The sequence below is a fragment of the Somniosus microcephalus genome, chromosome 2 (genome assembly GCF_052327205.1).
Source record: "Somniosus microcephalus isolate GS21.2 chromosome 2, FLI_Smic_1.0, whole genome shotgun sequence".
Classification (NCBI taxonomy): Eukaryota; Metazoa; Chordata; class Chondrichthyes; order Squaliformes; family Somniosidae; genus Somniosus; species Somniosus microcephalus.
Window position 1 is genome coordinate 15,322,946 of NC_140988.1, and position 12,331 is coordinate 15,335,276.

The following is a 12,331-nucleotide window of genomic DNA, read 5'->3' on the forward strand; positions in this document are numbered from 1 at the left end:
CGCCTCGCCCCATATTGAGCATGCATTTAGCACCGGCGCTTTTAGCGCCCGCTCATGGGCGCAGGCTGATTATGACGTCATTTGAGTGTGCAACGCCTTTTGGGTGCCCTGGCCCGGAAATTCAGTGGCGCCCCCCTCCGTAGCACCTGGCGCTAATAGTGACAGCTTACCTGGGCCTTACCAAGTCACTCTCGGGCTGGAGGAGCGTTATTTAAAGGGGACTGGTGTGGTTTAAAAGCGGCAGCCATTTTTGGATCACAACTTCCTCGAGAGCTACAAAGAGTTGCTGAGCTGCACACTGAGAGCCATTTGACCACTGAGCCAGCGCAGGCAGATGATCTTCAGCCTTCTGACCATCACCTTGCTGTTGGTGAGCCTTGACAACGGGGAACCTTCCTGTGGGCACTTATTATGGGGGCTGCATTGGAGGGGAACGTCCTGCTGCTGAATCATCTGGAAAGGGCACTGAGACGCAGGGAGAGGGGGGCGGGCATGGCCAGACGGAGGAGGGCCAACAGACGTCGCCACAGCAGACCTTACGCTGGCAGGGTTATCCGACAGCAGTTTTCCTACATGAACATGCCGGAGGAGCAGTGTGTCAGAAGGCTGCGATTTAGAAAGGAGGTGGTGACTGAGCTGTGCCAGCTGCTTCAGCCAGATCTGCAGCCTCAGATAAGGTGCAGGACATCTCTGTCGGCAGCTGAGAAGATGGCTGCTGGCCTGAACTTCTACACGAGCGGCTCTTCTCAGGCTGCGCGTCAGAGGCTGATCAGAAGTAGCTTCTAGGCCCCTCTCACGGAATGCTTGCTGCCATTCCAAGAACAGGAATGGAACCGGTCTGATACCCCCAAGCCTGTGAAGGGTAAGATGCATGTAAATAGCAGGCATGGCCATTGTAAATGAAGAAAGTGTTTCATTACACAAAATGTGGTACCTTCAAACATGAGAAAGCTATGGCAACAGAAAGCAAAATTAATACATTGACACATAACTGCCTCTCACTCTCACACCCGGGAGACTGTCCAAAACATAAATCACATTCCGACCATCTTCCTTGGCCTTGATTCCACTGCATCAACCAAAGCATCCAATGCCCCATCAGTGAGGCGTTCCGCCCTCTGCCTCACCCTTTCCATGTCTTGCTAGGCTGGTGCGCCACAGGTAGGCTACCACCGCTTTGAAGGCCTACAAGGCAGTGAGTGTGTCTGGTGATGCCAATTGACCTGCCCCTTTAAGAGCTAGCCGGCGCCACTGTGTCTCAGGGAAAGTGATTATTGACAGCACCCTCGCTGCGCCCCGCCGCGGCGAAATTGGGTTGCGCCGCCAGGTTAGCGCCTTAGGAGTAGCATGCAGTGCCTGATCTAGCGCCGCAATCACCTTTAGGGGCGCTGCAACCCAATATCGCGCTAGGTGGCGCTAAATTGCGCCTGGCGCTAGGCTTTGCGCTTCGCCAGAACTAGCGCCCCAAACGCGGCTATACCGAATTTCTAGGCCTATGATTCTTTACCATCTGAACTGCGGATTCAAAGAAATTTGCAATCCGCACTCTCGGAATTTGAGGTCTGACTCCTCAACCTCAATTTGCAGTAACTGTATATCGGCCATTCTTCACAAACAGCTAGGGACAAGAGATCAATTTTTTATGGTCTGAATTTCATTGGGATCTGTGTTAATGAGGCTGATCTGACTCTTTGCCCAATTCGAAACATACAACCCGGTTGCAAGTTTGAAGCATTCGCTGTACCTTTTGAGGTTGACTGTAGATCTTTCCCATTATCTTCATTTATCTTGCCCTCCAGAGAGTACAGCACACTCCGCACATCATTCATGTTGGCAGAAATGTTTTCCACCTTCTTTCGCAGTAGGCCCAGTTTAATTTCCTGATTATACAGCTTGTCACTGAATTTCGCTGTTAATGCTTTAAAACATCAAAATGATCCATTAAAGTTATGATTGATTGGGTTACGTCTACACACACATTTCGAGCACAATGTGTAATTATATCAACAATGGCAGAAAGGGGATTACCTCCTGTGAGAGACTGTGTTTACTATTTAAAAAATATATCGGGTTTTTTTTTGGATCAATCAAGGACTCTTGTTACACTTTGTGCCTTTTTATATAAAAAGCTGCTACACCTGCAATGTGAAATTTGCATTTTGAACATATTCCGCAAATAAAGCGCAGATATCTTCCCGAACGTAGCAAATGTATTTGATTTGAATGTCAAGATACTGTAAGGTGAAATATTCCCTGGTGTGCACCGAATAAGGGTCTTGCTGTCAATCATGATTACATTGCAAGGGACACAAGACATGGAAGCAGCTGGTTAACTGTCTCATTCAGTGACATTCTCCCTGGACCCCGTCGTGATGGATTGAAGGGGCCTCCTTTATCATACAATTTAATTCTTTTTATTGATTTTTAAAGCAACTTATCAAAATATCTCTTCCCCCCCCCCCCGCACCAGTCTCTCTTTCTCTCTCTCTCTCCGCCCGCCCCCCCCCCCACTCTCTCTCTCAAAATCATGAGGGGTCTGGACAGAGTAAATAGAGAGAAACTGTTCCCATTGGCAGAAGGTTCGAGAACCAGAGGACACAGATTCAAGGTGATTGGCAGAAGATCCAAAGACGACATGAGGAAAAACTTTTTTACGCAGTGAGTGGTTAGAATCTGGAATGCACTGCCTGAAAGGGTGGTGGAGGCAGATTCAATCGTGGCTTTCAAAAGGGAGTTGGATAAGTACCTGAAGGAAAATAATTTGCAGGGCTCCGGAGAAAGGGCAGGGTGAGTGGGACTAGCTGAAGTGCTCTGCCAGAGAGCTGGCACGGGCTCGATGGGCTGAATGGCCTCCTACTGTGCTGTAACCATTCTATGATTCTATATATTATCGGCTCCCCCGACTAAAATATTTCAAAATAGGGATGGATTGCAGGGGGAATAAAAACCTCAAAAAATGTCCACAAAAGGCGCGCGGGAATGGCAGATTTAGGAATTTTTGAAGAGGGATGCAAGCACTGAAGGATCGAGATTTATTTACTGAGATATGGTGGGGATTTTGATTTCCAACACCAGATTTGGTGGAGTTTCGGGCAGTTTGGAGCTAAAACTATAAATTTGTCTTCAAGCCAAAAAGTAATTATTCTAAATAACAACAGAAAATGCTGGAAAAACTCAGCAGGTCCGTGGAGAGAAATTTGAGTTGACGTTTCGGGTCGAACCCTTCTTCAAAACTGGAAAGAAAAGAAAATAGATCGAAGGCAGGGCTGCGATCAGACAAAAGAAGTAAAAGAAACAAAAGAGTTATTCTACTCGGGTCTATTTTAATCTGATTATGCTACTGCGAGGGGCCTTGGGATGTTTTTCTGTGTTAAAGGCACGATATAAATGCAAATTGTTGCTGCAAATCCATTGGCCCAGATTTTGCTGTCAAAATAACAGTGAGGCTAATGGCGCTAATGGTACAACAACTTCAGGCAAGGGATAGAGGCGTGGTTAAACAGGGATATCCAAAAGTTACTGTCTAAGATGCGCCACTCCGCCCTTAGCTTTGCAAAACCGACATCTCCCTGTCTGCCTCATTATTGAAATGCATTGAATAGCGTGAAGTTGCTGTATTTGCGTGGTAGATACTGACATGAATCTTGTCATTCATGTGGAAATGACTTATGAAATAATACTGGGTGGCCTGCTGGTGGCGCTGTCCAGGGAGAGTATAAATACTCGGGCATGGGCCCAGCTTGCTCAGGACATTCTTTAACAGGAACTAGTGAAGGACACAACTAGATCTCCATGTTGAAAAACAGTTGATTAAAGCTTTGTTTAATACTCAGACCAAGTGCCTAGTAGTTTTCTTACGTCAGATACAAACTAAACTCACCACAGAACGTTAAGTCTTGTCCATTACAGTCTAAGTACCATTTCAACGACATGATAAGTGTTAATCACTGCCGAACGACCTCTCTGGCACTGGAAAATTAATTATTACAAGTGCAGAGTCTCATTCCTTCAGGTTTTAATTGTTGTTGGAGATTTTAATAACGTTAAATTTTATATTTTTTTCTTACGTTTTCTTTCTGTCTCTTTTTCTCTCTCTCTCTCTTAAGCCAATCTTCTTTCCCTCTCTTTATTTCTCTTTCTGTACTTAATTTGACATCAAATTCACCCATTCTAATTTACAGTTCCTTCTCAGTCCTTGCGCTGTTAATTTCACAATCCTTCAATTGGATTGGTTAGGGAGATGAACAGCTGCCTGCCCTGTTCACTCAGGTCTCAGATGCCCAGTCTCCCTCGCTGTGATGTTATCCGCTCGCACTTTCAGCAACTTGCCACGCAAAAAATTAAAAAAGCTAAAAGTGCCAGGGTAGGTAGTCTAACTAACGACAGACGCTATAAGGTGCCCTGCTACAGTTAATTATGGCCCACTGTAATAACAGTTTTTTCCAGTGAAGGAGCAGAAACCTGAGCCCGCGGAAGCAGACCAGGTACTGGAATTGGGGCTGGACAGCAGCGAGTATAAGCCCCGCCTTTAACCTAAACCACCTGTCAGAAACAGGGCGGGTTCGGGTTGGGCGCTCATTTTAAACCTTGCCCAATTTTCCCCTCCTTTCACTTCAAATCGAACCGGGGGTTAAAACGGGACTCGGAAGATAGTATCCATTTGTTTAAAAAGGACACTTTTGACACTTGTGTCTATAGTCTGGGTGCAAAAGTTAGATTTGTTACGGCTTGAATCATGTTGAATAGCTGATCTTCATGACATGATCAGATATTTCCCGTTTGTTTCATGTGTGCTTTGCTTTTTTTTCCCCAGTTTGTCTTATGTGGACTTTCCTTGGTCCTGTAATCAGATGTTTCCAATTTAGAAACAAAAAATAGGAGCAGGAGCAGGCCATTCGGCCCTTCGAGCCTGCTCCGCCATTCAGTATGATCATGGCTGATCCTCTATCTCAATACCATATTCCCGCTCTCTCCCCATACCCCTTGATGCCTTTTGTGTCTAGATGCGATTTGTTTTGTGTCCTTATTTTGTATCGGTACTAATTAAATTAACAGGTTTGAAGAAAACTGCTTTCACAGCCATATGTGGGTCCCTCAACACCGTATGAATTTTAGCGTTTCATCATTTTGCATTAGAGTTAAAAACTTGCTTTGCTAAAGGACTGGGAATTAGTCACAGGACCATATTAAATATATTCTAGAACCATATCAGAGTTGGGCTTCTTCGTGACCTAACCCCCTCAAGTCTCTCTGCACCGTGACTTTTCCGCTGAGCCTGAATGCCATCAAGCTCAAACGGAGCTACATGTCGTGATGCCCCAACCCCACGTAGCACAGGAAATTTGAGTAGGGGGTGTTGTGTAATGATTTTTGAACAAGATCGAACAAAGCAGTGGTTGGTTCCTAATGCTGACTGTCTACATAGGAACAAGAAAAGGTCACTCAGCACCATGAGCCCATTCAGTTGAATCATGGCTGATCTGTATCTCGGCTCCATTTACCCGCCTTCGTTCCATATCTCATAATACCCTCACCCAACAAAAAATCTAGCGATCTTAGTTTTGAAATATTCAATTGACCCCCACCCCACCCCCCCAGCAGCCATAACAACCTTTTGGAGGAGAGAGTTCTAGGTTTCCACTACCCTTTGTGTGAAGAAGTGCTGCCTGACATCACCCCTGACCGACCTAGCTCTAATCTTAAGGTTACGCCCCCTTGTTCTGGACTTGCCCACAATAGAAATAGCTTATCTCTATCTACCCTAGCAAATCCTTTAAACATCTTAAACACCTCAATTGGATTACCCCTTAGATCCATCTACATAGAACACAGGCGATTAACGTACATGCCCAGGCCTTGGAACTGAATAAGTGCAGCAACCAGTCCGCTTCTGCAGAAAGGTCTTTCTCTGTAACGAGTCTTCTTCATAACCACAATTAATTATTCGGTCTCAAGATAAAAAAAAATAATGCAGTGTGTTCCTGACCTGGATCATGGTGCGGTTGAGGTTCCTGGGGTATTCCAGCTGCAGCTGTCTGACTCTCAGCTTGATTCTCCTCCGCTTGTCTCTTTAAAAGTTGGTCTACGCATAACACAGACGTTTGTTAACTAGTCTTAAAGATCGCAAAATAACACTGTTTTATGGAGCAAGCACTAACATCTTTCTGTCACCATATGCACATGCTGCATGAACACAGGGCACTGAGCAAGGTTCTATCTGCATCACCGTTGCCCCTGTAGAGTCAGGGTTGCCAAGCCTCCAGGATTGGCCCTGGAGTCTCCAGGAATTGAAGATGAACCTCCTGGACACTGCTGGCCAGCAAAACCCCGGGAAAACAATCACAGGGGTGCCAGCAAAACCCTGGGAGAACAATCACAGTGGCGCCAGCAAAACCCTGGGAGAACAATCACAGGGGTTCCAGCAAAACCCTGGGAGAACAATCACAGGGGCGCCAGCAAAACCCCGGGAGAACAATCACAGGGGTGCCAGCAAAACCCCAGGAGAACAATCACAGAGGTGCCAGCAAAACCCTGGGAGAACAATCACAGGGGTGCCAGCAAAACCCCGGGAGAACAATCACAGGGGTGCCAGCAAAACCCCGGGAGAACAATCACAGGGGTGTTAAAAAAAATTGTGTGTGTTTTTTTCATTTTTGTTCATTCGTTCTAAAAGTATTGCAGAAGGCGCAAAAGAAATGGCTGTTTGACTGGGCAGGGGTGGTTGGAGGTGAGAGGTCATGTGGTAACTCCAGGGGTTGGATTTTCATTGAGGAGGCGGGTAGGAGGCGGGACTACAACTTTCGGGGTTGTAGTCCCACCTCCATCGAGTTCTAGCCAACCCACACGATTTTGACTTGATTGACCTTGTTGAGCCCGCCTAAGGGCCACCCGGCAACAGGTGACGTCACAGATTGATATTTGATCTGTCAAGAGCTTTTGACAGATGAAATATCAGTGTTTCACAGCTGTTTGAAGCTGTCAAACACTGACAATCTGTACTCCAGGTTAATTCCTTCCTCTCAGGATGATTTAGAGATCTCCCCGGAACAGAAAGCTGAATGCTGCAATTTTTGACAGATCGCGGCCATTCTGCTTTCTGTGCCGGTGAGATGAGGTACTCCCGAGACCTGAAGGAAGGAAGGCTGTAAAGGTAAGTACATGTAAGTAAAACTTCTTTAAACACTTTAAACACACCAAACACACTTACCTCTGCACTCATGCACCCATCACTCACCTGAACACCAGACATCTCGACCCCTCCAAGCCCTTCATCTCGACGGCCCACCTCGCTAACTTGGCGTGGTTTGGAGCCATCAGGAATCCCACATTTCACCAATGAAAATAGGGATTAGGCTAAAAACTGCCTGTTAACTACCTGTTAACAGGCAGTTAATTGACATTAATCCCCTTCCCTCCTCGGGGAGGCAGGTCCCAGAGCGGGTCGGGTACCCGCCTCCTTTGAAACTGGCAAGGAGGCGGGTTGGGGGCGGGATGGGTTCATGCCCCCCGATTTCGGGATTTTAACCCCCCCACATGCCTCCAATCCCGCCTCCACGGCCCAATGAAAATCCTGCCCCAGGAGTACGTCTCATCAGAGATAGCAACCCGAGGTAGAGTGAAACACTAAATGAGGGTCGAGCAGCACAAGGAAGTCACCGTGAGCTGCAGCTGGTGCTGGAAAGCTCGACTTCAGAAACCACTATAACCAGTAAGCCGAGAACTCGAAATGAACAGCTGGCGCTTGTTGGAACAGATTGCAGAGTGTAGCCCAACAAACAGAGCGCTGCTCACATTAGCTCAGTAAACCACATGAATATTCAGCGCCCTGAGTTTCTGCTGGCGCAGATTTAGGATGGGAAAATTCGGCTGTGGAAATATTCCGCTGGCCCCTAGATTTGACACTGGAAGTGACGGAGCCCCCTTGAATACATCCACCCAAATATTAAAGAAAGACGTGTGTTTTCTACAGCGCCTTTCACCACCTCAGGACATCCCAAAGTGCCCGACAGCCAATGACGTGCTTCTGAAGTGTAGTCACTGTGGTAATGTAGGAAAAATATACGAATATTCAAACTGCGCCCTCCAGCATTGCTATGGTGGGCAGGAAGGAATTTCAATTTTGAAGGTTCCCCCTCCCCCTCACCAAAGGAATACAATCAATCACCCCACAAAATTCAAAACTCCTGAGAAAGGAAGAACAAACTTGCATTTGCAAGGAAGGACTGCAAATTAGGCCGAGTCCTAGCCTCCATTGGCAGTTTCTGCAGAGGCCTCTTAGGGACGGAACCTCTCCCTACCCCAAGCAAAAGCAGCAGGGGCAGGGATACCCAGGCCGGACGTTCCCATGTGCCGAGCATGGTAGGACATCCAAGGCCCGTTACAGGAAACTCTTTTTTATCTGGCACTGACGGGACCGGCGTGGTGCCGGTTTATCAACAAGTCTGGATTACAGAGAGGTATAGTTAAAGGTACGAGAGCCCCGTACACAGCCACAGATCCAGACGTCCCTGTTGCATAGCAACAGGTGCAAGAACCCCGGTTACACGGCCACAGATCCAGGAACGGCCACTAATATGAAGTAAAACTTACCTGAACCTACTCCTGAATTTTGCCAGTTAACAGAGATTTCCGGTTATTTAGGTGCCGGTAAATCGAGAGTTTCCTGTATATTGAAAAATGATAGACCTGCATTTCTATAGCACCTTTCACGACCACCGGACATCTCAAAGCGCTTTACAGCCAATGAGGAGCTTTTGAAGTGTAGTCACTGTTGTAATGTGGGAAGGAAGGCAGGCAAGCTAGCCTTCCGATCGACGGAAGTGGGACCCACCTTTGGGGTCCAGGTCTCTAACATGGCCTGGATATCCCAAGATTTTGTAATGCTATTCTTGTTTCCCCTTATAAATGGGACCAATGACCACAATGCAGCATGACCATGGCAGGACCCCATATGATAAACCCACCTTCAGCAGACCAAGTACGCAAAGTTGCATTTTGTGGTCTACTCACCATGGGCGGGTGTCTGAGATACATCTCTGAGGACGTGGGAGCCCATCCAATTTTTATAAATGAAGAGATACCCCTGACCCCGTGGGATCAGTGCAGGAGTTCACTGATGGGGTGAAGGCCAAGATCAAAGGTTGGAGTCAGTGAGTGGCACAGCAAGAATGCCCGAAGGAAAAAGGGGGGAAAAAGTGCCGGGGGAAAATAAATAACAAATAAACGAGCAGAATAAGTAAAATTTCAAGATGTTTGCACTATTGTTTACCGTGACACAAAATTGCATTGGTCTCATTAACAATCTTATGGCAAGGGACTGAAGTCTGATCTTGATGGCTGGTAAATACTTGCCATTATCTGCGGTGCTGGTTTAGCATGGTAATTAGAGATGGAATGCCAAGTGATAGCTAAAGTGTGGATGACAATAATTACAAAAACAGCAGGGAGGAATACAAGGCTATAAAAGGTTAGCACTGACATGAATCTTGTCATTCATGTGGAAATGACTTATGAAATAATACTGGGCGGCCTGCTGGTGGCGCTGTCCAGGGAGAGTATAAATACTCGGGCATGGGCCCAGCTTGCTCAGGACATTCTTTAACAGGAACTAGTGAAGGACACAACTAGATCTCCATGTTGAAAAACAGTTGATTAAAGCCTTGTTTAATATTCAGACCAAGTAGTTTTCTTACGTCAAGCACTATGTTCTCCCTCCCATTCTCTTTCTCGCACACACAGTTTTCTTCCTCATCATTATGCGAATTGCTTACGGACTGAACCCAAGTCGGTTCTGAATCTTTACTCTAACACGTGGCCTGAGATAGCGTGACGATGTCTTGCCTGACAAGCAATTTGCCTGCCAAATACTGTGTAATGTATTGTGTGAGATCAATGAATTGCTGTTAAATCTGGTCACACATTTACGCTCTACCTTAAGTGTAAGGGAATGTTCAATTTTTTTTATTCGTTCATGAGATGTGGGCGTCACTGGCAAGGCCGGCATTTATTGCCCATTCCTAATTGCCCTCGAGAAGGTGGTGGTGAGCCGCCTTCTTGAACCGCTGCAGTCCGTGTGGTGAAGGTACTCCCACAGTGCTGTTAGGGAGGGAGTTCCAGGACTTTGACCCAGCGGCGATGAAGGAATGGTGATATATTTTCAAGTCAGCATGGTGTGTGACTAGGAGGGGAACTTGGAGGTGGTGGTGTTACCATATGCCTGCTGCCCTTGTCCACAGAAACCACAGAAACCACAGAAACCCCACAGTGCAGATAGAGGCCATTTCGGCCCATCGAGCCTGCACCGACACATATCCCACCCGATACCCGTAACCCCTACACCAACACATATCCCACCCTATCCCCGTAACCCGACGTATTTAAATCCCCCTAACACTAAGGGTCAATTTATCATAGCCAATCAACCTAACCCGCACATCTTTGGACTGTGGGAGGAAACCGGAGCACCCGGAGGAAACCCACGCAAACACGGGGAGAATGTGCAAACTCCACACAGACAGTCGCCCGAGGCCGGATTCGAACCCGGGTCCCTGGCGCTGTGAGGCAACAGTGCTAACCACTATGCCACCGTGCTGTCCTTCTAGGTGGTAGAGGTTGTGGGTTGGGAGGTGCTGTCGAAGAATTTGCTCCATGTATGGCCTATTTTTCAACAGCAACTTGAATAAATACAGCACTTCTCAGGGTAGATTTTTGTCTTCACTGCCTGGCTGCTAATCTGGAGGGGCAGATTACAGGCCCTTTATAGAACCCGCCTGAATTTTTATTGCATTGATTTCAAGATGAATATCTTCCTCCTCATGTTCAGACAGTCGCCTCAGGGTGTTTCACATTAAAGAAGGAGAAAAAGAAAATGGCGGATGTCGTGCAAGGGGAACAAGCCGGTCAGAGAGAAAGGCCCAAAGCATTTTCAGAAAGGAAGGCGCGGGAAAATAGGCAGCGAGTTCAAGAGGATAAAAGTGTCATGGCTAAACAAATGGCTACCAATGGTAAATATTGGAGAATCGAGGAATAGCCTAAAATTAGAGATGGTGCATGCAGAGATGTAAGGCTTGAGGGGATCAGTGAGGCACGATGGGGGTGAAGCCATGGAGGGATTTGAAAGCACAGATGGGAATTTTGAAGTCACTCGAGGGCAGGGGGAGCCAATGGAGCTTGGAGGGAGCAGAGAAAGAAAGACTTGCATTTATATAGAGCCTTTCATGATGTCCCAAAGTGCTTTACAGCCAATGGAGTACTTTTGAAGTGTAGTCACTGTTGCAATGTAGGAATTGTGGCAGCAATTTGCACACAGCAAGGCCCCACAAACAGCAATGTGATAATCTGTTTTTCTGTGATGTTGTTTGAGGGATAAATATTGGCCCCAGGAGACCGGGGATAACTGCCCTGCTCTTCTTTGAAATAGTGCCATGGAATCGTTTACGTCCACCTGAGAGAGCAGACGGGGCCTCGGTTTAACATCTCATTGGCAAGACGGCACCTCCGACAGTGCGGCACTCCCTCAGTATTGCACTAGAGTGTCAGCCAAGATTTTTGTTCTCAAGTCTCTGGAGTGGGACTGAAACCTAAAACCTTCTGACTCAGAGGTGAGGGAGCTACCGTGGCTGACACACAATAACTTTGCATAAGAAATGCCGGGGCAGTGAAGTTGCTGAGCTGAGTGATACCGAATCACTGGTGTTACTGGTAGGTGATCTGTGTGTTTGTGTTAATAAGCTGCTTTGATTTTAGCATTTATTGTCCTGCCCTTTAATTAGATCCAGGGGAAGTGTTGTGTTTCACACAGGTGGCAGGACAAGTTGATAAAGCTGTTAAAAAGTATACAGGATCCTGGGCTTTATGAATAGTGGCATCGGTTACAAAAGCAAGGAAGCTATGCTGAGCCTTTATAAATCATTGGTTAGACCTCACTAGAGTAATGGGGTCGATTTTCAGTGTGCCGTGGAGTTGGGATTGGAGGCATGTGGGGGGTTAAATTCCCAAATTCGGGGGTCCTGACACCATCCCGCACAAAACCCACCTCCATGTAAGTTTCAAAGGAGGCGGGTACCCGCCCCGCACTGGGACCCGCCGACCCGAGGCGGGAAGGGATTAGTGCCAATTAAGTGCCTGTTAACAGGTAGTTAACAGGCAGTTTTTAGCCTAATCCCTATTTTGAAGGTTGTCGTGTGGGATTCCCGACGGCTCCAAACCACGCCAAGTTAGAGGAGTCGGGCCGTCTGGTTGAAGGACTTGGAGGGGTCGAGATGTCGGTGTTCAGGTGAGTGATGGGTGCATGAGTGCAAAGGTAAGTGTGTTTGGTGTGTCTAAAGTGTGT

General features: G+C 47.1%; 1 protein-coding gene across 1 annotated transcript in view; it reads right to left on the minus strand.

Moving 5' to 3' along the window:
• The window catches only part of LOC147122552 (multimerin-1-like), an 80,935-nt gene that overhangs the window by 32,876 nt on the left and 35,728 nt on the right, over window positions 1-12,331 (minus strand). The window contains exons 4-5 of the mRNA XM_086006607.1: window positions 5,987-6,082; window positions 1,745-1,918 (exon numbers count right to left, since the gene is read on the minus strand). Of these exons, the coding sequence (XP_085862733.1) occupies window positions 1,745-1,918; window positions 5,987-6,082 (270 nt within the window). The remainder of the gene's footprint in view (window positions 1-1,744; window positions 1,919-5,986; window positions 6,083-12,331) is intronic.